Genomic DNA, 25,096 nt, shown 5'->3' on the forward strand with positions numbered 1-25,096 from the left:
ACAGAAAGGGTGAGTAATCATAGCCCTCCACTGGCCGCTTACATGTGTTGGTCTGGAGACACAGCATCTGTCTGGAACTTGATAGAGAAAGTTGCTGTTGGCGGTGCATGGAGTCAGTGGTTTGCAGGGGTGCAACTCTCCCATGGAGGGAGGAGGAAAGGCTTTTGATTGATTGGGCTAGTTTTCTTCAGACTGGTACTCCCCTTCAAATGATTGCTGGGTTCAATTTGGTCTCTTGTCAAGGCCTTGTGCTGATTTTTGCTTTGGGTGATCTCTCTGCTGCTTTTGGTGGGTGTGGGGAGGAAGATGGCATTTCAAGATAAATAGCACTGTTAGAATTAAAGTTCATTTTGTATAAATGGTCTTGAAAAAAGAAGCCTGTCTCCTTAATTATAGAAAGCGAATGGCATCTGCAGGGGATCTGAAGGAAGTATAACGTAGAAAGCCATATTATATTTCTGCCTCTTTCCTATTTGACTGGATATTCTCTCACACTTCCTTAAAGCCAGCTTCTTATTTCCTTTGTCCTTGAATTTATGAGAACCTCTCTAAGCATGATGACATTTCATAAAATCATTTTACCCCCAATTTATTAACTTCATAGGCCCTAGAAGCCTACAGAAGTGTTTTTGACTTGCCCTCAACTTCATCTTAATTATATGTTTTCCAGGATTTTCAGAACTAGGATTATTTTATTGTGTGGTGATGAAGGGTAATCAGGTGGAAAAGTCACGGAGAGCATGATTTTGTCCATTCCACACCCCTAGTAATAAGAGGTACCCCTCCTACTACTAGTCAACAGCTAGACTTTTACCTCAGGGATAACCCTGGGTATCACTGAAGGAACTTACAGGAATCTCCCCAGTGCTGACGTCATTCCATTCATGGGCCCAGAAAATTGGGAAGCCCTGTCTCCCCAGAAACATAAGCCTGCAGCCAGTGACCTCTGGGTTCTTCCTAGCCTTTCCTATATATGAAGATGACTCTGGCTAGAAGTCAGGTCATATAGATACACAGTGAAATGTTCCATTCAACAACCAGATGTTTGTTTAGTCCATCAGAAGACAAAACATCTGTACATGTTGAGTTGATAACAGGAATCACAAAGCCCTCTTAAAGAATGGCAGGCATTCTATAAATCAAGTTGAAGTTGAAAGAAAAGATTTTGTGCAGGGTAACAATGTTCAACAAAAAAAATGTACTCATTACCTTACTCATGCAACTATAAACCCCATGTATAGCATCTTTACAATAAAATAAAATTTAAAAAAAGAATTAAAAAAAAGTTTTGGTTGACAATATCAACCATAGGAGGAAGCAGTTGGGATTGACCTCACCTGAGCTGATCTCTAGGTCTGGGGCACAAAAGTTAGCTCCTCTTCTTTGAAGAAGAGTGAAGGAAGTTTTCTCCATTTATGTTTCCAAGGCAGTTCCAAATAACATAGTTTATACCTGGGAGATGTCTGTCACTTTCAAAATCCCTTCATCTTAACCATGCTACTACAGGTAATTCTTAAATATTTATAGTAAAGATACAGACAAAATAAGCATCTGAGGAGGACAGGTAACATTGTCTAAGGATGTGTAAGCAAGCATGGAGTTCAATAATACAGGGATTAGAGTATGTAAACGAAGACAAGTGAAACCACAAGTATTTCTCCTTTTATTAGATTGCAGTGTCTTCTTGAAAACTATCAGGACAGACATATACATCCTTGGATTGGGCAGGAGACATGAATTTGTAACTGTTGGTGCCTCAGAGCTACTACTCAAATCATCAATTCCAATATCTGATTCTCCCTATCTTCAATTCTATTCCAAAGAGTAGCAGTAGGCCCAAAGAGATCAGCATGGAATTTAGCTTAGTTTCCACTCAAGGAAGGATGTGAGTGAACTGGAACTCATGACTTTGATGAAGGTTTCAACTAGGCACCATAAGTCATGTTACAAAGCATTTGATGACACAGCCCAACCTATGATGTTTCTCTCTGGGCTTCATTGTGGCCAATGCCACTTCAAATCAGAAAGCATGTCTCTGAACACTTAAGAAGCCCAGAATACAAAATAGTAAAAGCAGTATAAATCAGAAAAAGAATGAGAATCAATGTAGAATATAAGCCCAGCAATATTTCAATGAGGTTTTTGCTTTTACTGACCATGTAGCCTTGAGTAAATTACTTAAAACGTCTCTAAACCTTGGTTGGTTTCCTCACATACAACACAAGGATAGTACCATTTATGTCACACGCAGAGACTGTCAAGATTAAGATGTGTTGGTTTATTAAAACTGTAGTTGGGACTATTGGTCAAACAACCATAATGTATAATCTGACAGTTCTGGAGAATCGGTGCCAGAATTAATGAGTTCTGATAAGGGACCTTTTTTTGATGACAAAGAAAAATTCTAAGGAAGAAAGAATAGCTTTTTGGTATCTCTTTGCACAAGGGCACTAATCCCATTGAACTGGGACTCTGCTCTAGTGACTTCATCTATTACCTTGCCAGATATTCATTTCAATTACAACATGGGAATTTTGAGGGTACACAAATACTTTTATTACATGAGGTAGCATTAGGCAATTTCTCCTATTTTTAATTATTTTAATTAGGCCTAGCAAGGAAAAGACATCAAGTTGTAGAAATAGTTTTAAAAATTGATACCTTAAAATAATAACCAACAATTCATTGACATTTCAACAATTAAAAACTATCTTACAGGACATGTTTTTAGAAGACTAGAAAACCTGGAAAATGTTGACAATACAATTATGCCATCTGTATTTAAATGCATAGATCCAGCTCCTTGGGAGAAGTATTTCACGGTCATCAATAGGACAATGTATACTTTAGCACCTTTTCTAAAATGTGGAACAAAGAACTTGTAAGTTGGTATTTGCATCTATGTTTTTCTTTTTTTCCAGTCCTGGGATCTGAACTTAGGACCTGGGTGTGCTATCCCTTAGCTTCTTTTGCTCAAGGCTATGCTGTGACACTTGAGCCACAGCTCCTTGTTTACTTTTTTTTTTTTTGTAGCATGTTGTTGTTGTTGCTTTTTTGTGGCTTATTGGAGATAAGAGTCTAACAGACTTTCCTGCCTGAGTCTGGCTTCGAACCACAATCCTCAGATCTCAGCCTCCTGATTAGCTAGAATTATAGGCATGAGCCATTGGTACCTGGCATGTTTCTAATAGTCTACTCCATGGACCTCTAGCTGGTATAGGAAAGTTATACAAAAAGCATCAAGCATAGTGCCTGGCACCTAAGGGGCTCATAATAAATGGAGCTGCCTTAACTGGCTATTGAGGGAAAACTTGGTGCTTAACCAGGTTCTTGGGCAAGACATGAAACTCTCTGATTTTTAGCTGAATAAACACTTTTTGACTCTAACAGTTGGGAACCACACTTCTTGTTTTTGGTATTTCAGACTAGACTGAGTTTCTTAATATCCTAAATTATAAAATTGGGAGAATAGAGGTATGGCAAGGACTAACCGGGTATATACAAGCTATAGACACAAGTCACAGCAAGCTACTAGTTATTATTATAGATAAGGAAATGTCCGTGAAGGGCATACTAGTTAGACTGGCAAACTAGGTTTTAAACCCCAGTGGTCTAATTCTAGAGAGCCTGTGCTATGCGACTCTACACTACATTCATTCTTTATTATTTTGTATCATTTTAGTACTTACAATCTGTTCCTAAAACCCAATGTGTGAATGTCTTTTGTATTAGATGGTAGGGAAAAGATTTTTACCAGAAACTAGTATGTTTCCTCTTTTTGAAAATAAGGATTATGTAATTTATCATGTGTCCTTTTTATTTTTACTTTTTTTCTCTTGGCTGCCAGGAAACTAAGAGCCAAATTATGTATCAATCACAGATACCAAATTGTTTCCATCTCATTTTCTTATATCTTTCTTCCTTGTTTTTCTTTTGAATTCCTTTTTTTTAAAACCAAGATTTTCTTTTGTGTTTCTTGTTGATGCAGGCCTCAAAAGTATTTAGAAAGTAATGGGGTTGAAAATAAGATACTAAAAAAAATCAGAAGTATATATAAAACTTTATAGCTTTGAGCTTTACCTGTTTTATTTGCTTAAAGAACAGTGGTCCAGGAGAAAGTTAAAGGAAACAATTTAAGAGTTATTTTAGAGAAGAACAAAGAAAACCACCTGAAAAACAATAACCAAACCCTGACAAGAGGCCAAGTCAAATGAAAATTCCAATAAATATGTCTGAGGCTAGAAGCATTTGTGATTTCCCTGGCAGGAACCTATCATTTCTTAATTATATCCTGTGCGTGTTTTGCATGATGTGAGCTGCTGTCAAGAGGAAAGACAGCCTCAGACAGAAGAGGGACCAGAACCCGCCCCTGGATCATCACCTACCTGTACAGAAGTGAAATCCCCAGAGGCACAAGCACCCAGAATAGCAGCACCCACAAGGACCGATTCCACCTCTTGCGACAGGACCACAGGCATGCCTGCACAGGACAAGGCCACACCTTGGTTAGGGAGCAAGGCTGGCAGCAATGTGAAGAGCCAGCAAAACACCTGATGTCAAGGCAGCAGAGTCCAGTTCCCTCCCTTACAGCTCTCTATTTCTTAGGATGTCTTGGTTCCTGGCTGGTGCCTGCTTGTGAGTAGCCAAGAACCCCCAGGGAAGCCATCACCATATCTATCAACTCATGAGACCTTGGTGCACAGGTTTCCAGGATTCTGCTACTGCCTGACATGTGGTTCAAGCTCAGGTCAATCAGTGTTTATCAGAGGCTTTGCAGGCCCCAGGAAGGCTATGTTCTCAGATTTCTGACTCAGAGGGGAGATGGATAAAGGAAGCAAGGCCTAAAAGGAGGTTGGTTGTCTAACTGAGATGTACTAAGAGAAGGCGGGTAACAACCCAAGGTGGACATCATACTTCCGGGGGCTTTCTACACCTCTCTCACACCACAAGCCATAGTCCCTACTTAGCTGTCCTCCTTTGGGGTCTGGCTCACTTTTTCACAGTATGCACTGTCTCCTCCCAGCCCTGTGGTCCTGGCCTCTGCTACTCCAGACATCAGGCATTAACTGTATCCCTTCCTTCCCTGGAAACACATAAGCCTTTCTGGTCATGACATTTACGATGACAACCACCACCCCCTTCCCTATTTTCTCTTCATCTTCCACCTGGGGTTTTATTTAGTTATGTTGTTTGGCATCTATTTAACAGGCCCAGAATTTATGCTCTATGAGGGTCAGAGTTATGTTTTGTCTACTGCTATGTCTCTGGCGTGTAGACTGAGAAGCAGCTCAAGGTAAGTGGGTAAGTGACTGAGTGATGGGAGAACATATCCAGGGGGTGGGGACAATGTCGTCATGGATATGAGTCTGAAACAGGCCTTTGAAGGTGAGCAGAGGTTCACCAGGAGGAAGAAGCCCTCTACCTATGTGTCCCAGGAATCTCAACAGCTTCTTCACTGACTTCAATGTATGATCCTAGACAAGCCCTCCATTTCTTATCTGCAACATGGGGTTAAAAATGTCATCCATCTCATGAAGTTCTGGTGAGACCCAACAGAGCTATCAAAAATAAGGCATATAAGCTCCTCTGTGTCCCCGTACCTCCTAATTGGTCTCCTGCCTCTTCGGTAGACAGAGGGGAACTGACAGAGGGACAGGAGACAGAACTCCCCTAGTCATCCGAAGGACTCAGGGATGCTGGCTAAGGCTGTGTCTGCTGGCTATTGGCTGGCTGGAGGCTGTGGTAGAAGCTTAGGCCAGATGTTTCCTGCTTCCGTCAGCTCTGAGTCCTTCAGTACGTTCTTCAAATTAGTCTCTTAGTTCCCACTGTGTCAAATGGGGACAAGACAGCACACAGGTGCATCGTGGGGATTAGCGAATTTCCTAGCCAGGGGCATGTCCTGGCTGCTGCTGTTAGAAATATAGTATTGGTGGTAAGTGGGGCCTCTATATGCACTTTACCTGGTTTGAAAAGTAGAGTAATGGAGAGAGCATAGAGAAAGGTCCCTGCAGCCATTAAGAGGGGAAGGACAGACACCAGACCACATTGGGGGGGGCGGGGCAGGCAGGGGCCCAGGCAGGCGGACATTTCATGTCTGGACAGAATCCTAAGAATGGTACACATGGGCTTATTACTGTGGCTACTGAGGCCTCCTGTGGACCTGGGACTTTTTAGAAGATAAACCTCCAAATGCCCTGGTGATGTTTATTTCCCACCTAGTGTTTTCCTGGTCTGAGCAGAGAAGGAAGATCTCCTTGGGAATCAGAGGCCAGAGGGAGCCTGATAAAAGCCTTCTTAGCTCTCAGATTGCAGCCCCAAAGGGCTCTGCAGGCACACAGCTGAAGCTTGACTTTTGGCTTCCCTGGTGACTTAGCTATGTGATGCCAGGCAGGTTATTCAACCTCTCTGTGCCATACTTTTCTCATCTTCAAGAGGATTCCAATTCCACACATCTCATAGGGTTGCCATGAGAAAAGCGCTATGAAAAGAAAGACACTTGAAGATTGCATGGCTTGCAGAAAGCTCTATATTACTATTAGCTGTTATGATTCTGTAAGTTTCCCTTATCTATGATAGGTCTCCTAACCTCTGTTACCCAGAATGGAACAGTCCACTATTCTATCTGGCCAGTCCCACTCTCACACCAATCCCACTTCCTCCTCTCCATCTCTCCCTTACATTGCTCCTAGCCCAGGGAAAGTGGCCAGAATGGAACACTACCCCTTGGCTTCTGGCTATATCCTCAACTAAGCTCCTGTCTCAAGGTGAATATCATAAGCCTAAGGACAGAAATCCTACAGAGAGCCTGGATTCCCTCCCCTCCCAACCAATCCCATCTTTGTAAATATACCCTTCAATTTCTCTCCAGCTGACCTTATATGACTATATGTGTTCCTGGACTGGCCCTGTCTCCTCTGGCTTCCAGATCCCCACTCTGCTCTCTTGCACACTGATTTGAAGGCCATGAAACCTTTTCTGATTTATATCAAACCTCTTAGAGGACATACTGTTCTTTGCATCCTTGGGCCAAGCACAGACTGGATAGGCTGAAGTGCTCAGTGTGCTTTGGAGTGAACAAATGAATGAACTAATGATTAAAATGATGAGTAAGACAGGAAAAGGGAAACCCCTACTGCATCTGCCAGTACTAAAAATAAATAAATAAATAAAAGTTAGAAGAACATTTAGTCCTAAGTCACTGGGGAAACCTACAATTACTTAGTATACACCCAAGAATTTTTTGAAACCACACTTAACCAAAGGGCCAGGGCACAAGAAGGTTCTTCCTTGCATCCACATTTCTCAGCTAGCAAAGCTCCATGCTCACACACAGCGGGCTCCTCACATACAAAGATTTGCTTATAACACATTAAGCCATCTTTCCCCTTACCATCCCTTCTCATTCTGGCAAAACTGGAGGGCAGAAGTGAATATGTATCCATCGCCTAGGAAGCATCTAGAACAGATCTGGAGTGCGCCAGCTCCTGAATTATTTCCCTCAGCATAATCTGCACATAGGAGGTGATAACAATTCTGTCTTTCACAAGAGGGAACTGAGGCTCAGAATGGTAAAGTAAGTTGCCCTAAGTCACAGAGGTGGCTTCCTGTTCTTTTTCCAAAGAATCTTCCAAATTCCATGGTATGTGTGTATGTGTTTATTGTGTTTCTGAGAACATTGTACCATGTCTATGGTCCTCTCTAAACCTTTCTTGGAGGAAAACTAGGGCAGTTACAGTGTTTAAGGGCACCTATCCATTGGCTGCTGTGGCATGCCTTTTATAGGACAAATGCAAATGTGTTCTTTTCTCTGAGTGCTGGGTGAAGGGAGGATGAGGAAGCCCTTGCCTGGAATGTGAACTATTTTATCTGATGCATTAATGAATTTAACAGAACCCAAAGCATTTAAAGGCAGATGCACTTTGCCATCACTTGTCAGTCACAGGCTGAGGAATTCCAAGCCAAAGAAAAGGTCCCTTTGTCTGCAACTGTAACTGGCCCACAGTTAGAGACAAAGGGTCCAGTTTCAATCTGAATCCAAACAACCATTAACAGCCTATTCATTCAACAGCCTAGATGAGCAGCAGTTTCTAAAAATTCAGCTACACCCCAGCTTCTGAGTTGGCTGAGGGACAAGGGCTGGAGGATGACTCATTCCAAGTGCTGACCACCTCCTGTGTTGCTCCTGGCTGCCCTGATGTCCTATTCCTTTGGACAGCCTGTCACCCAAAGCTGACTTCCATCTTTCTTCCTGCATAGAGGTAGGATGTCTTTTTGTTCATTAGAAGGTCTGAAATTAGGAAGTCACAAATTCAACTTAAGGCCTGTGGCAGATATCACACAGGTGACTTTTACATAAAATGTGGTCACGGTTTTCCTACTATAGGGTAAGATGTAGGCTAATCTGGCTCCTTTTGATATCTTCCTACTTTGCACCTCACATTCCATGCCCACTGTGGCCCAATGGCACAGGTTTCCAACATCTCAGGAAAAGGAGGAATCAAGTGACAAATCGTGACAAGTGAAAAATCTAGAAACTTGGGTCAGCTATAAGTATAATGGAGACTAAGCCCAGACTTGGCAAACTCACGTTAATTAGCCTCCAAGTTCTCCTTTCTAACTTCAGTGGTGACGATTAAATATATACAAAGTGATTCACACTGATACACTGCAGGCCTTTGGTTAATGCTAGTAACTTTTATACGTGATCGATCTACCTTCAGATGGTGAGGATTCTAAAAGGCCTTCTGCCTTGTGCTTTAGTCTACTTATCTCTGCGATGGGGTAAGTGTCTTACTAAGTTTCATCTCTTACAATGTGGAGATATCAGCTGTGCCCATAATGTCACCGGGGCTCTCATGTGCTAGAGTCTGCATGGTCTCAAGAGGCAGGTGGGATGGTAAAACAGAGGGAGCTGAGGAACCTGGGGACAGCAAGGGGTCATGGTGAATGGGGGACAGGGTAAGGTGGACACGTGTCAGCCTGGTGTCAGCCTGTGAACCAGGGGCCAATCCCTCTTTACTTCTTTTCCCTGTCCTTTTTTTTTTTTTTTTTTGTCATGGGGCTTGAACTCTGTGCTTGGGCGCTGTCCTTCAGCTCTTTAGTTCAAGGCTAGTGCTCCACCACTTGAGCCACAGCACCACTTCTGGTTTTCTGGTGGTTTATTGGTGATAAGAGTCTCACGGACTTTCCTGTCTAGGCTGGCTTTGAACTGTGATCCTCAGATCTCAGCCTTCTGAGTAGCTAGGATTATAGGCATGAACCATCAGTGCCTGGGTGCTGTCCCCCAGCTCTTCAGCTCAAGGCTAGCGCTCTACCACTTGAGCCATAGCACCACTTCCGGCTTTTTCTGCTTATGTGGTGGTGAGGAATCAAATCCAGGTACTCATGTGTGCAAGGCAAGCACTCTACCCACTAAGCCATCTTCCTAAGCCCTGCACCACCTCTCCCCTCTCCCGCCTCCCCCCCGTCATTTCCTAGTACTTGGTAACCCAAGAATGGATTTATCCTGGGAGGGAACCCCCAAGAGACACTGTAAAAGGAAGAGAAAGAGGAGTGAGGCATCCAGTCCAGAGATCTTGGGAGTCAAGGCCAGTCTTTGTACCACCAGGAAGTCTTAGTTAGTGGAGTTTCTCTCCAAGGGGTTCTCCTGAGGATGCTGTCTGTCCCAAGGGCTCAACTACTGCTCTGGATTCCCTCCGCCTATATCACCATCCCTGATTCTGAATGCTGAGGAGGAATCCTAGGATCTTGGACCCTTTGGGATCAAAGCCCCATCTGTAGCTAGAACCTAGTTCCACAGCATCCTGGTTCTTCTGGCTCTGTATTCCATGTTCAGACAGCTTCCTAATCATTTTCTCCCAAGCCACAAGTGCCAGCGGTCACAGGGCCAAAAGTGGGTGCATCACCCACTAGGTTTTCATAATGCCCTGTGTTTTCTTATTTCTCACTCAGAGCTCTTGTCACACTATACTCAATATGTTTGTGTGTAGTTTGCTTTCCTCAATAGGCAGAGGCAAGAATCACATCTTATTCGTCACTGTATCTTCAACAGTTTCCACAATGCCTAGATCAGAAGTATTTGAAACCGTTGAATAAATGCTTCAATTAATCTCAAGCCCTGGCTGACCTTTCTTGTCTCATTCAATAGTTCAATATAGTTAGATTTTATTTCCTCCATCAAGAGTATATAGACTCCATCGTCATCTTAATAGGTTGGCACACCACTGGTAGTCTCTTTTCTGAGCCTGCTCAGAAATGTCTATGTCCATTTGCTGCCAAATCTAAAACAACCTTCTTTTTTGCTCTCCAGACTTACCAGTAATGTCTGCATGCATCTGAACAAAAAGGGGATTCTTGCTCAGACCTCCACACAAGAAAAGAGTACTGAGCGAGTGACCTGCTGCTTCCATAGCCTCTATGATGAAGCGGGTTCCAAACTTAAAAGAGAAAAGCAGAAAAAAGTGTTAGTCCCATAGCAATAAAGAAAATGTGCTGTTGTTTACCCCACACTTGACACTGCACCATCTCAGAAATGATACTCAGAGAGAGTATGTTGCCTAAGATCAGAGTTCATTAAATCAGAGTAAGAATTCCAACATTGTCTATATGAGTTCAGAATCCTTTGAATTATTACACCGTGTGCTTCAATCTATAGTTACACAACACTGACAAAAATTTAGTTAATACTAACACCATTTGTTCAACTATTTGGTGAGAGTTTATAGTGGCCCAGATATTGCTGGGGACTGAGAATGGAGTGACTGCAATGTTGCTCTGAAAGCAACATTCTAGTCAGTCTACCGTCACTAAATGGGAACTAAAGATGTCTTCCTTAGAAAAGGTACAGAAACAAACAAATACACAAATAAACACAAAACAGCACCAAAACTATGGAAAAGGGACACTTCACTAAGGAAGAAAGGTAAACTGCAAGCTAGGACTGGTGGCTCATGTCTATAATCCTAGCTACTGAGATCTGAGAATCCGTGTTTGAAGCAAGCCCAAGCAGACAAAGCTACCTGATTCTTAATGCTAATAAACCAGCTAAAGCTCAAAATAGAGGCACGGTTCAAGTTGTAGAGCAGCAGCTGTGAGCAAGAGGGCCCCATGATCAATTTCAATCTGCAGAACTGGCACAACACACCACACACCACACACACAGACACAGACACAGACACATACCACACACACAGACACAGACCACACACACACAGACACACATACACACACACATACACACACACACAAAGGATGCTACAAGCCTTCATGACAGCCAAGGGCTAAAACTCATTACAACCTGAAACCAGACAGTGATACAATAACACTGAGGCTTCTGGACCAGCATCCATTATTCCCATGACCTGGGGTCAAATGGAGAAAAGCACACATTCTGGATGGTTCAGGGCTTCACTGTATTTATAATCAGATCTTGTATATCAGATCTTCTATCTTAGTATCCTTTTAAAATGAATTATCCTAATCCCTGGCTTGTTGAGTTTATTCAAGTCAGTAAAATACATTATGGATTGAGGAAAAGACACTACCTTAGGGGCAGCAAGATGAATTTTAACAGAGAATTCTTTACTGTTGGCTATGTTATTTGAATAGTTGAGCTTAGTAATTTATATGGAAGTTCCAAAAATCTAACACTAAAATAATGATTTATTGGCAATGTCCGAGGAAGGACCATGGGAGTGAATTGCTAAATGAGAGGGAGGAAATGGTCAGGGGAAATAAAGGACTAAATATCTGGAAGGTCCCTGTGTCTTCATAGATAGTATAGCCACTGAGAAGTAGTAAGATTTGTGCTGGAGAGAATTCATAGGAAAATATGATAGGCTTCATTAAGACTATGACAGTATTGTTAGAAGACTGTCATTCACAGAGTTGGAAAAGACATAGTGATGGGTAAGAGGCCCAGCCTAAAGCATAGGGTTTCAGAAGTCCACAGGACCTTGGCCTGGTCTCAGAACCTAAGAGGCAAGGGGAAAAGTGAGCACAGACTACTTGAAAGCTATCTCCCTCTCCCCTGGCATATGGGTGTGTCTGAGGGAAGAAGGTGTCAGAGGGGATCCTGAACCACTGGATATGAAATCCCGAGGAGTATGGAGTACATGATGCTGCAGCAGGCAGTTAGGAACAATGGCTCAGCAGCGCCAACCCAGAGGTCTGAAGCATTTGTTGAAGTTATTCACAAATCTGGTAAAAATATGGAGTAGGTAAAACTTAGGCCTCTGAAGATAATCTACAGATGTAGCATGTTTAAAAAATTAAAACACGTTGTACCGTAGAAAGCCAGATCCTGCTTACTGACTATGGCTGATTACCCCCAGATGTTTTTTCTTAAGCTCTTTTGGGGGTCATGAACCCTTCAGAGGATATGATAAAATGTATTTACCTGCCCAGGAAAAAAGAAAAAAAAAAGGTCACACACACAGTACTATGGAGAATTTCAGGAGGTCATAGATGCCCTTAGGTTCTGTGTGAATCACTCCAGGCTTGTGGATGCTAAGAAACTTTGCTCTACTCGAGGGTACAGATTTGCCAAAGTTCAGGTTAGGATTTTAGATTTTTAGGAACATTAAGCTGACATTCAGACATTCACCTATTTCTTGCACCTAACCTTTCTAAAGCTTCAATTCTCATTTGTCAAATGGGACGAATAATATCTTCAGTTAAATAAAGGATCATCAAAAGTGGTAACACGAAAAGAAATAAAAAGTACATTCTGCAACGTGATGAAACACAGGAGTACAGACCATACATCCACGAAAGCATGAGAGGTACTTACACATGAGAGCTCTTCTGGTGATTAGCCACAGGTTAGGTACTCTAAGAAGCAAGCACCAATGTCCTTTCCAATCTTAAACTTAAAAAAAACTGTCTACTGTCAGCCCCATTTCAGAGTTGTAGAATTCACCTAAGACAATGTAGTCTGTATCCGAGGAAGGGCAGATTCCTCTCAATTTTCATGGGAAACCAGGCAGAAGTGATATTTCTGTTCTTTCTAATACCAGGGAGTTAGGCCCACATGATTAGTGGGCTTAGAATGAGAGTAACGCAAAGCACATTTCCTGGGAAAGGAGAGAAGGACCAGAACAAGAGGCTCTCCCTTGAGCACAGTGGCAGCCCCCGTGTGGCATTGTCAACTGGAATTTCCCACTGTGCCTGGTACTTAGACAACATTCCCCTTTGGTATCCCAGACTCCACTGGGTAATGCGCTACCCTCCTGAAATGCCCCACCAAAGGGCTTTGTGCAAACATTATTTTGTGCTCACCTTTCTGGAAAAAATGTTTTCACAGACTGAGAAATTGAAATTGAAATTAAGTGATTCCACTGGGAATGCACAGGACCAAATGCAAATCAAGAGACTTCAAATGCAAATAGTACTTTTTAAGGGTCTGTTCTGAAAAGAGAACCACAGATGAACAGGCCCAGGGTGAACTGGGTGGTTGACAGGTCTTTCAATGAAGGCCCGAGATGGAGAGGAGTTTGTTACATGGAGTCTCAGCTAACTTGTCTCACTTTATTTTCATTCTGTTCCTACCATGAATATTTCTATAGGGAAGCATTATTTAACTTTAACCTGTCAATAGTAAATACGTGTGAAGGCAGTATTCAGGAAGAAGAAACAAAGATTTTTTATTTTTGTCCCAAGTTTAACATTATGAGAAAATATCTGTTTTCAGAATGCTTCATTAAAATGCACATTTTTGCCCAGATGATCAGCATACTCAGCTACTTTCTCAAAACAGATGGAAGACCTCTCAATTTAATTAACTGTATAATAAAGCCTTGTTGAGAAATCTGTCTAAAATGTCTTTTCTTTGTGGTATGTTAAAGATCATTAAGACAATGGACAGAATAAATAACATCACTTTAAATACATGTATGGCCCGTTAAATAGAAGCTTGATTGTACAAATGTGTGATACTTGGGAACACAGAGCTGATTCTTCGTTCTCACCCCCTTCCCCAAGCCTCTTCTTGCCTGTGTTAAACTTAACCTCATTTTTTCCCCTCTCTTCTACAAGGTTCTTACCAAGAAAATGACCTCTGTGAGAAAAATCTCAGACCAAGTTAATACTTTTTTTCTAATATGATGGCCCTAAGTTCTTTAAAAGTAGCATTAAACTATCTTACAGCGATGGCCTGAACTGTGGCCAGGTAGAGGATGGCAAGATCGTCAAGGTCCTGAGACAGTTTTAATCCAGTGACCTGTGGGGAGAAAGAAAAGAAGGGGGTGACCAAAAGGCCCTGCCATCAGTGGAGATAGTTCCCATGAAGTATGAACACGTTCAGATGTGTTTTCTTGCAGAACCAAGTTTATATGCAAATCCTCTTTTAGTGAGTTGAACGTGCAATGCCTACTAAATTGTTTAGTCTCTAGATCTAAAAAAAATCCCCTTCCACTCAAAATGCTTTGTACTGGAATTAAACCAACATGAAACCAAATGAACATTATAGGATGATTGTATTTGATGGGTTTTAAGACATCAACATATGTACATTGGCATCTGAGTACAAGGTGATTTTATTCTGAGTTCTTCTTCTGTCACAATTCAATGTAGCAGCACCCAAGGGGTATCCAGGGTAAATACTACATCTTCTATAAATCTTATACCTACTGGGGAATGATTTAGAATCTGTGGTTTGCAAGAGAATCCCATTAAAGTCAATCAGAACCATATGCTCATATGAAGCAGGCCCGTCTTTGAGAGATTCCAGGACTGAAGAGAATGTTGGATTTGAATTCCATCAAGACTGGTTCACAGTCCCACCTTCAAAGGTATCAAACAGTTAGATTTAATCACTTAAATCCTCAACAGATAGCCATAAAATTTTCCAAAAAGCATGAGCATTGAAGCACACAGGTACCATGGGCCCTTCTCTTAAACTTCTATTGCATCCAAGGCTCAGAAATCACAGAGAAAGGAAATTATTTTTTCCTAAAATCTCAGAATGAACTAATCAACATAATTGAGCACTAAATTCAACTCTTGAGATTGCTAGCAGCTATAGTGAAAAAGGACACATGAGAAGTGAGACAGCTTTTCCTTTCATGAAAAATAAAGCATAGCTATCATCTAAGGAGACAAAAATCATTATGGGAAAGAAGTTATACAATGGATTTACTGCATACAATGTGATACAGGACGTAGGAAGTGAACACCCCCTCACAGCCATTACTGACATTCCTTATAATAATGATAGATCCATTGTAGTCAAATACAATTTAGTGAAAAATATTTCTCCCTGCAGTAAAACAGGCTAAGTCTGAGGTCCTATTTCCTTGACATGTCACCTGAGATTGCACACAGATAAAGTGGTAGATGACTTCAAGTCTATTTCATTATCTCATAAATACCAGAAACCTCGGCCCTATTTTAGCAAAAGTCACCCAAAGAGGGAAAGTCTAAGGAGGGTCTGCCTTGAGGAATACTCAGGAGGATGAAGAGGCCCCAGGAGGAATCTGTTGTGAAATAAGGTGGCAGCAGTACCCTGGGGGTGATGGCAACGCTCTGGGAGAGGCATGGCTTTGTAATGACTAAGAAGATTGGGACAGATGATCTGATAGCCCAGCTGAAGACTAAATGGTTCCATTGATAGGAGGAAGCAGAAGTGGAAGGAGCATATTTATAAATATGCATGTGCCTATTTTGAATGTTTGGCCTAGACAGTCAAATATATGGGGAAGCCCCATATGAGACTTGCAATTGTAAGCACATTATATTTATTTGGGCTATTGCATAATAAAGAAAATGGCAAAAGAAAATGCTTAGTTAATCTTTAGAGATTTGTGGAAATTGCACATGGTAGACAAAAAGACGCAGACAACTATAATGAAAAAAAAAAGACCAATGGAAACTTTCAAAGCAAACTTCAGTTTAAATCTTTCTTCCCTCTTTATAAGGATCTGAACTTGGGCACATCCCATGACACTTTTCTGGCATTCTAATTGAAGGCAGACTTCCAGAGACCCTGTTCTAGACTGAGTCTTTAATGTGGGCACAGAAATTTGCATTTTAGTATGAAGGTAAAGCACAACTTGCAGGAATATCTGCCTCACACTCTGGTATTAGGAATTACCAATTCATATCTTAAAATAGTAAATATTAATAAATGTATTGTGAGTATAGCCATCTTAATCTGGAATCTATAATGTTCTGTAATATGAAGCGTTTTGAGCCCTGTCATACAGCCCCAAGAGGAAAGTTCCATATCTGGAAACTATTCAGTGTATACAATTATTTAGATATAGTTAAAAAAATATCCTTCAGTCAATGTATATAATACATTCATAAAATACAAATATGTTTTAGGTTGAGACTTGCATGCTATATCCAAGGTATATCTCTGTCTCTCTGTCTTTGTCTCTGTCCCTGCCTCTCTCTTTTTCTGTGTGAATCTGAATATATGTGTGTGTGTATATATATATATATATATATATATATATATATATATATATGTATTCAAATAATCTCAAATCCAAAGAATCCTAAATTCAAAACACTTCTGATCCCATGCATTTCAGATAATTGATACTCAGTCTGCAGGAATTTAGGCTAATTTTTCCTTTCTAATTGTTAAAGGAACTGAAGTGATTTTATGTTAGCAAGAAGAAAATTTTCAAAGATCCGAGGAATAGTTTCTCAAGGGGATCTCTAAAGATGGCAAAAACTAAGAAAGCATGGCTACCAGTCCTGAGACTCTGCCATGGTCTCCAGAACTTGAGGGGAGTATCTACGGCCCAAGGAAACTAGTTGAAAGCTTTGCAATACACAATGGAGTCATGATACTGCTCTGTTGGTAAAGTCATTAAAGATGGAGACAACAGGTAAGATCAAAGGACGATTTAGAGAAAATCTTGGAGGATGAAGGCATTTGAAGGACAGGTCTAAGATAAGCAGCATCCGGAAAGAGAAAGGGCACATCTCCCCAACAATATTTAGAGGATTCAGTAGGTGCCAGGAATCCACACCTGGGATTGTCTAAAACCCACCTAGATGTGGGAAATGCAGATGAGCATGTCATCACAGGGTGGGAAGGCAGAATGCTAAGAACTCTTGTTCTGGGTTTCTCAAACACGAATCCAGGCATAGATGCAATGGGACACAGTAGTAGAGTTAGTCACTAGCCAATTGCCCACCTCCCCTACCCCACAGAAAAGGAAGATGATCCTGAGTTATTCAGTTGGATTGGATATAATCACGAGCCCATAAAAGCTGCAGAGAAAGGCAGGAGAACTAGTCAAGCAATACAAAGAGGAAGGCAGGAAAAAGAAGTCAGAAATGGGAACAGAGGTTCAAGTACAGGAAAAACTTGATCCAACATTGCTGGCTTTGCAGGTTGAAGCACAGGGTGATGGGTCTAAAATTCAGAACAACTCTAGATGTCCTGGATCATAGCTAGCAAGTAAAAGAAGAGACCTTAGCCTTACAAGTGCTGGCACTGAATTCAGCCAACAACTTGTGTGAGTTGGAGAGCAGATTTTCCTGAGAATCTTCTAGTGAGCATTTTGGTTTTGGCTTTGTAAAAATTGGAGCAGAGAAATCAGAAAAATCCAACTTAGAATCCTGACCTACAGAATTATGTATGTCATAATAAACACAACCTGCTATATTTGTGGAGTTTATCTATAGGAAAAAAATAGACAATTAATAGACATAGGAAAAGTAGGTGATGGCATGGAATTCTCCTTCATGACCTTATTCTATTGTGAATTCTCCACTGCATTTGCCATTTACCAATGCACCAGCCACTGGATTTGCCTTGCTTTGATGTGAGCATGTAATACTATCTCACAGCCAGCCTGCACACTCTTCTGGCCTCTACCTCTTGTTGTCTAACCCTGTCTTGAATGTGCACAGAAACTTGCAGATTATCCTTCATTCCCTGGCTTTAGTCTCTTCCCACTATATCTCTTGAACCTTTCCAATGATTCAGATTCCCCCTCAGTCTTCTCTTCTGCCCTACCTTGAAGACTCCTCCCCAGACACAGTCTACCTTTAGCCTTACCTGTTGTTTGATGCATAAAAGAAAGGCAAGTAGCATATAGTAAGAAAAGTCTAGCTGAGTGCCAGTGGTTCACGCCTGTAATCCTAGCTACTCAGGAGGCTGAGATCTGAGGATCATGGTTCAAAGCCAGCCCAGGCAAGAAAGTCTGTGAGACTCTTATCACCAATAAACCACCAGAAAACCAGAAGTGGCATTGTGGCTCAAGTGGTAGAGTGATAGCCTTGAACTGAAGAGCTGAGGGACAGCGCTCAGGCCCAGAGTTCAAGCCTTATGACCAACCAAAAAAAAAAAAAGAAGAAAAGTCTGATTCTGGGATATAATTTAAGGAAAAAAAAGATTATAAGAAAGAAAGAAATGTGGCAGGTGCATTGAAAACAGAGCAAAAGTAGTGAGAAAAGAAAGATTTAGCTCCTTAGGGTTTTTTTTTCTCCCCTTAGATAATGATAGTGATCCAAGTTTGATCAGATTGGGTAATAATTCCAATTCCACTCTTTTCTCCTGTGGGCAAATTACATATACTGCTTCAGCCTCACTTTCTTTCTTCTTTTATATAGGATGACAATCATCTCACAGGATTATTGTGAAAGTTGACGTGATACAAGTAAAACACTATAATTCCTCCTCATACATCAGACCCTTTTAAAAGCTGACTATGAATCACTATAGCAAAAGAGCAGTTAACTGACACTGAGGAAGATAATTTTTGTCATGGAATTTGATTTTTATAAGCAAAAATGGTATATAAAATGGCTGAATAAAACATTAAATAATAACCAAACATTAACAAACTCATGTCAAAGAGAGTTCACTTGTTACTGAGGCTTGTAAATTTATCACTCAAAAGTTGTTTCACTTAGCCTTTGAGCTTCTAGCTCCCTATCAGAAGCAGCAACAGGAGTACAATCTCTGGCCTCTCTCAAGCTCTTGTAAATAGTAGCTGAGTTGCTGACTCCACCTGTAGTTGCATCTGTTTAGCAAGGCCATTTCTAGATGGCATTTGTCTAGCTGGCATTTGGTTACCTGGGAACCAGCTAAGATCTTAAAATGTTTCTTTTCTGACTCAGATAGAACACTTGGAGCAGAACTCAACTGCTCTAGCAGTGTGAGCAGTAGACAGCCTGATGTTACACACATCAGAGCTCTTCAGAGCACTGGTTAATCATTTTATATTCTGGGTAGTGCAGAACTTCCAAAATAAAGCAGAGAAAACATAATTTAGTCAATGGTGAGTTTAGGGGGTGTGTGTGTTGTTTTCATTGCCTCTTACATCTCCAAGGCAATTTATTTCTTTGACCATGTTTTAGAACAAGAATTAAGACAAATCCCTCCAAACTAAGAACTACTTACCACTACAACAAAAAGGCCATAGCCATCTGTGAGTAAAGCTGGTCACATATGGCAGGAAGAAAGGGCACTGTGAAGAGTCACCACACTGGCTGTTTTGCAAGGTCTGCCAGATTTGAGCTTCCTGTTGTACTTGAACGGAAACTGGAGGCCAGAGGATTATGTACAGAGAACATCAAAATCAAGACCTGTATATAACACACTTCCTGTGATGGAGCAAGAGACTGGTTAACTTCTCTAGTTAATTCTGTGGCTGAAAACCTCAGTGGCTGCTGAATGGTCTCTTCTGGGATGAAGGTCAAGATTGATATCTGTTTGCTCAAGGTTCAATGGCTGTTCAGAGGGTCACTAAGCAGGAGTTACAGATTCAAACTCATTTGTTGCTGTGACTTGCCTGTCATTGGGCTAGTATGTGGTCCCATTTGTCAATGACCTTACAAAGGGGAGGGGGAGGCACTTCTACTTTATTGGTGAACAGACAGATCTCACAGAGATAAACTACAAATGCTGCATGCTAACACATTTTCAAGTCAAAATTTAAATAAGGGTCCAGTTTCAACACTTGAGCTCTCAGCTGGACATGGTGATACATGCCTATAATCCAAGTACTTAGAGAAGATGACAATCATGAGTTCAAAGTCAGGGCAGCCTGGTCTGCATGGTCAGATCCTATTTTAAAGAACAAAACAAAGCAAAGTAGAAAAAACAGAACAAAAAAACCATAGAGTAAGAAAGAAAAAACAAGAAAGAAATAAAAAAATCTATCCTTATTGTATAGAATTCTCTACTATTTTCTTTAGGATTTAATAGTCAACAATTTTAAGAGGTCTTTCAGTTGATACTCAAAATGATCTTTCTCTTTTTCTTTCTTTCATTCCTTCCTCCTTTATTTTGTTGTCATATGCGGTGACTTTCCTGTGGGAATTTTCAGCACACAGGACTTTCGCTGCTCACTGTGTACTTAGATTTGCCTCTTCAAATTTATAACTAGATTCCAATCAGCAGAGTGCAGCAAGACTTACTCGTGCAGCCCTGTAGGACTGCGGTAGATCACTGCCTCCTGACACACATTAGATCAACTCTTCCTCTAAATTCAGAGAAAGTACTTTGATCTCTGCCCCAGTAGCAGCAGTTTTACTCAGAAGGCTGGCACACCAGCCCTCCCTGTGTGTCCTGACCCAGGCTGCAAGCCTATTGGCTTAGGAGATTAAACTCACCCTGTTGCTTCCAAAACAAAACCAAAACAGTAAAGACCAAGCATCTGCAGCAGTATGGAAGGCTAAGTGCTCTGTTACTACACTGACAAAGTCTGTGTGTTTTCAGCTAGGCAGCACAGAAAAAAAAAAGTCCAAACTCTCCAGCCTTGTGGGATACTTTGTTCATATGTCTGATATTACATTTATCAAACAACCTACATTCATCTCTCTGAATCTGCAACATCTTCAAAGATTCTCTTTGAGAATTTCGAGCTTAGTTTTCCCAGTTGAGAATCAACCTACTTTTCAAAGTCACCATGAGTTTATGCCTGCTTTACATCTTCATGGGTATTTCTGAGTGAAGTAGATACAGGCTGCCAGATGTTCACTAGACAGATGCCACGTAAAAAAAAATTCCACAGTGAGACATTGAGTGAGTACCTCCTTCAGCTTGCACAGATGTCTATATTCCAAGGATCACATGGTATAATGACGATGTAAACACATGCACACATACTCATACATATACAACAATGATCTCCCGATTTTGTGTAACCTGAAACAGATGTTGGGTTTTTTTTGCTTACTATTCTCTGGGCTTAGTATAGGTCTGCACACAATAGGTGTTCATTAGTTAGCAAAAGTAAGAGGAGAGTGAACAAAAGGGAGGGTAGAGAAGGTAGAAAGGTTGATACTTGTGGCATTTGGAGTTCAAGAGTCAAGAGGTTCGCTGGAAAAACACTTTCATTTCATGTTTCCAAGAGAAAATGCCATGCAATCTATCAAGAATTAGACAAGGGGATACAGAGCCAAATGATGGACACTCATGAAATGGAAGGACGGGGACATTCATTCACATAGCAAGTTCTCTCTCCTGTCAAGAACACTGTGATTCCCTTGGCCACAGATCCCCTTCTACCCTCATGCAGAATCAGTGTCACTTGTTGTCTGAAGCCTTTCCTGACTGCTGAAACCGTGTTACACAATCTCCAATCTATCGAGAGAGGCTGAACGGTAAAGACACACCTAGAGTTTGAGTACAACTGCCACCCAAAGACTAATATCCCCGATGGCTGCAATTTTGTTTAGTTACTCTTCTTTCCCCACCAAATATAGCTTGGCTTGTAATTGTTTTACAAATCAACATATTTCTAAGTGTGGTAAGACGGTAGCTCATATTAGTTTATTTAGACATGAATATTAGTATATAAACATCAGCATCTGTCATGTATATGAAAGATTCATCATCCACCTAATCCATTTGGTATTGGTAAATTGTCTTTCTGCAGTGATAAATAGCCTCTTTATTAACTTTTTAAAAATCTTAACAAAACTATCTCTGACCTATAGTTATTTTGAGCCTTGATGTTTTTAAAGCTAGCAGGACTAAGCCACTGTCCAGCTGCACCCTGTGCTGTAATTTAAATTTTTCAAAGCCTCTATTTGAACTTCCCATTTTAAACTTCCCTTCTAGGGAAGGCTCAGCGTCTAGCCTTCTTGACTTCTTTCATGCTTCTTACTCGTCCCTTGGAGAAGTTCTGCTTCTCCAGATTTAATTTCCTTTATCCATCCTCAGACATTATTCTCAATGGCCAGCCTGCTCCCAGCCCACTCATCTTTTTTGGCTCTAAGATGTATCTTTGCTTCTGTGGTTGTAAGCTTACCCACCAAGTTCATTCAAGCTCTATAGGAGGGCCCAGCATTCCTAGACTGGAAGTGAACCTAAAGAGTTCACTAAGAGCTGACTTCATCCTCCAATAGAAGTTACTAGTTATATTTATTCTCAATAAAGTTTAATCTGAAATCCTAAATGTACTGCCATGGACATTGAGCAGCTCTCACTCAGAGCCTAGGTCTTTGCTATGGCAGGCAAAGGGTGGTAGATAAGGTTTACCACTGGTGTACCAACTGGCCTAGCAATGGGGATGGAAAACATAATTTTATAAACAGTTAGAAATGTAAAAATTACACAGACATGGCTTTTTGGTCACACCAAGGGACAAAGAAGCCAGCAGTAGCTGAATGTAGGAAATGTGACTTTGAATGTGCTCAAGGTTGGCTCAGGAATAAAAAGGACTTTCAGCAGATTGTCCTAGGATCAGCAAAAAGCCTTCACAACAATACATCTTAAAGAAGCTGGTGCACTACTGGCCTATTTTGCTTTTTTTTCCTTCTTTGTCTTGTTTTTCTTTTTATTCTCCTTACTTTGTTTCTTCCAAACTTTGTAGCAGTTTGGCCACCTTTACTTCAGTGCAAGGACTGGCTGTTACTTACCATGCCCTTTAGTGTCAGATCTGCTAAGGGAGAGCGGTTTCCATGGAAATCTGGCCAAACATGTAAATCAACAGTGAGGAAACCCACAGGCTGAGCCTTCTTAATCAGATCCAGGTGACTGTTCAAATATGCATATATACTCTGGCATCTGGAAGAGAAGTGGATTTGTTTTCAGAAGGGGGGGTAGAGCCAGGAAAATAATTGTTCTGTAGAAAGAAACCATTTGTACTTCCCATATCAGACCCAGGAAAGCAAGCAGACTCCCGAAAGCTTCAAAGAAACTAATCTAGTACATTCTCAAGTCATACTGCACTACTACAAAGAAAGAATGCCATTCCTAGTGAAAAGTGAAATGAGTTGGAGTCTGAAGACCAGACCTAGGAGTGGTTTTACTTCTTGTAGGCATGTAACTATGAGAAAGCTATTCAAACCTTCAGAACCACCCTCTTCTCATCTGTAAAAACAGATATCACAATTCCTGTCCAGCTTACCTCATGGGGTTATTGTAAAGATCAAAGAAGATGTGAGACATAGTATTCTGTAAGCTGTGCAATACAGTACATATGTAAAGGATTTATTAAATCAGTCTTCCTAATTGTAATAACAATGATGAGATGACAAATGGAGACAAATGCATGTTCCTGGATTCAGTAGAGGAAGTTGCTAAGGGAAGTGAATCTGTGTCATGAATTCAGTTAAGATCAGAAGTTGGAGATTGGATTTTTCAACCTTGACCTAAGAAATGCCATGTGTAGGTCTCTCTCTGTCTCTCTGTCTTTCTCTGCTTCTCTGTCTCTTGGGGCTTGAACTTAGGGCCTGAGCACTTTCCCTGAGTTGCTTTGCTCAAGACTAGCAGTCTACCTCTTGAGCCACAGCTGCAGTTCTGGCATTTTGAGCAGTAAATTGGAGAAAAGAGTCTCATGTACTTTCCTACCTGGGTTGGCTTCAAACCACGATCCTCAGGTCTCAGCCTCCTGAGTAGCTAGGATCACAGGTGTGAGCTACCAGCACCTGGTGAGTTTTTCTCTCTTTAAGAATAGGTGAAATGAAAGCCGGGCCTTAAATAGGCATCGTGACTTAGCCTTTAAATATCCTGGTTTTCCCATTCATGAATTCTTACTATAGGGTACAAAGATTAAAAGTGGTTAGCCTTGCCTTTTCTAAAGATGCTGCCCTCCTAGGCTCTCAACAATGGACCCAGAAATAGAGTGCATTGGATACATCAGAGGTCAGCTTCTCTTATCAGTTCCCTCCCAGTGTCCTTGGAACTTCAGGTTTAAAATTTAAACACATGACTAGAGTAATGCTAGAAAAATGTATAAGAAATCAATGCTCAGGGTAGTTAATACCGAAGATACTTCACACAATATTTATGACAAATGCTTAGGGAGAAAGACTCAGAGATTTCTAGTTTTAGATTTGTGATACCTGGCCAACCTTTCTAAACTAAATTTAAGAAAACAAACAGAAAAGTGGTTTCCAAATTCTCTTTCCTCCCCTTTGTTGGCTGAACACTTATCAAATAGAGATTTTATTCAGCACTTCAAGATACAAAATACAACAAAACTGCTGTGCTTGTGCAGTGAGTGTGTGCAAATGTGTAAGTGTGTGTGAATGTGTGTTGGGTGGAGGCAGAGGCAGCCTTACCCAGCAGCAATCTCTTTGCTTTCTGCTTCTGTAAAGTCTTCTGCCTCTGATCACATTGGAGGAGTAGGAACAGGCTCAACATCTCCAGGGCCAGCAGCTGCCATCCCTGAGCACGCACTAAGTCTACGTCTACTGGCCTAAGGAAGGGGGCTATCCCTAATACTCTCCACACAGTGAACTCAGACAGGACAGGAACCAAACAAAACACCTCTCTGGGTAACTTTGAAGTTATGTGTCACAAATCAAAAATGATTTGTCCAAGCTTCACACTCAAACCGTGCTTTAGAACATTCTGTTATGGTTTTAGGAAAAGATCCTCTGAGCCACCATAGAAGGTGAAGCTAGAACAATTATTGGGAGTAGAATATGATCATATCCTGGAGATCTCTTTGCTTCTAGTCCAATGGAACCATATTACTAGCAGAAGCTGCAAGAATATCTTTGTAGCCAGAAACCAAGTATCTGCACAAACCCTGGCCACTTTCCATTTCAGAATAGCATCTCTGCTCTTAGAATAAAGGGAGCTTTTCGAAGAAGAAGAAGAAGAAGAAGAAGAAGAAGAAGAAGAAGAAGAAGAAGAAGAAGAAGAAGAAGAAGAAGAAGAAGAAGAAGAAGA

The 25,096-nt window shown here is 41.1% G+C and overlaps 1 protein-coding gene across 4 annotated transcripts in view; it reads right to left on the bottom strand.

Annotated features, from left to right (window-relative positions):
- The window catches only part of Fggy (FGGY carbohydrate kinase domain containing), a 363,024-nt gene that overhangs the window by 70,354 nt on the left and 267,574 nt on the right, over nt 1–25,096 (bottom strand). For 3 of the 4 annotated variants that reach the window (XM_013022325.1, XM_013022324.1, XM_013022327.1), the window contains 4 exons: nt 22,834–22,981; nt 14,144–14,218; nt 10,316–10,436; nt 4,386–4,480 (listed from right to left, as the gene is read on the bottom strand). In XM_013022325.1, the coding sequence (XP_012877779.1) occupies nt 4,386–4,480; nt 10,316–10,436; nt 14,144–14,218; nt 22,834–22,981 (439 nt within the window). The remainder of the gene's footprint in view (nt 1–4,385; nt 4,481–10,315; nt 10,437–14,143; nt 14,219–22,833; nt 22,982–25,096) is intronic. The other variant, XM_013022326.1, reaches the window with a different exon arrangement.

Source organism: Dipodomys ordii, unplaced genomic scaffold (assembly GCF_000151885.1).
Source record: "Dipodomys ordii isolate 6190 unplaced genomic scaffold, Dord_2.0 Scaffold61, whole genome shotgun sequence".
In the NCBI taxonomy this organism is placed as follows: domain Eukaryota; kingdom Metazoa; phylum Chordata; class Mammalia; order Rodentia; family Heteromyidae; genus Dipodomys; species Dipodomys ordii.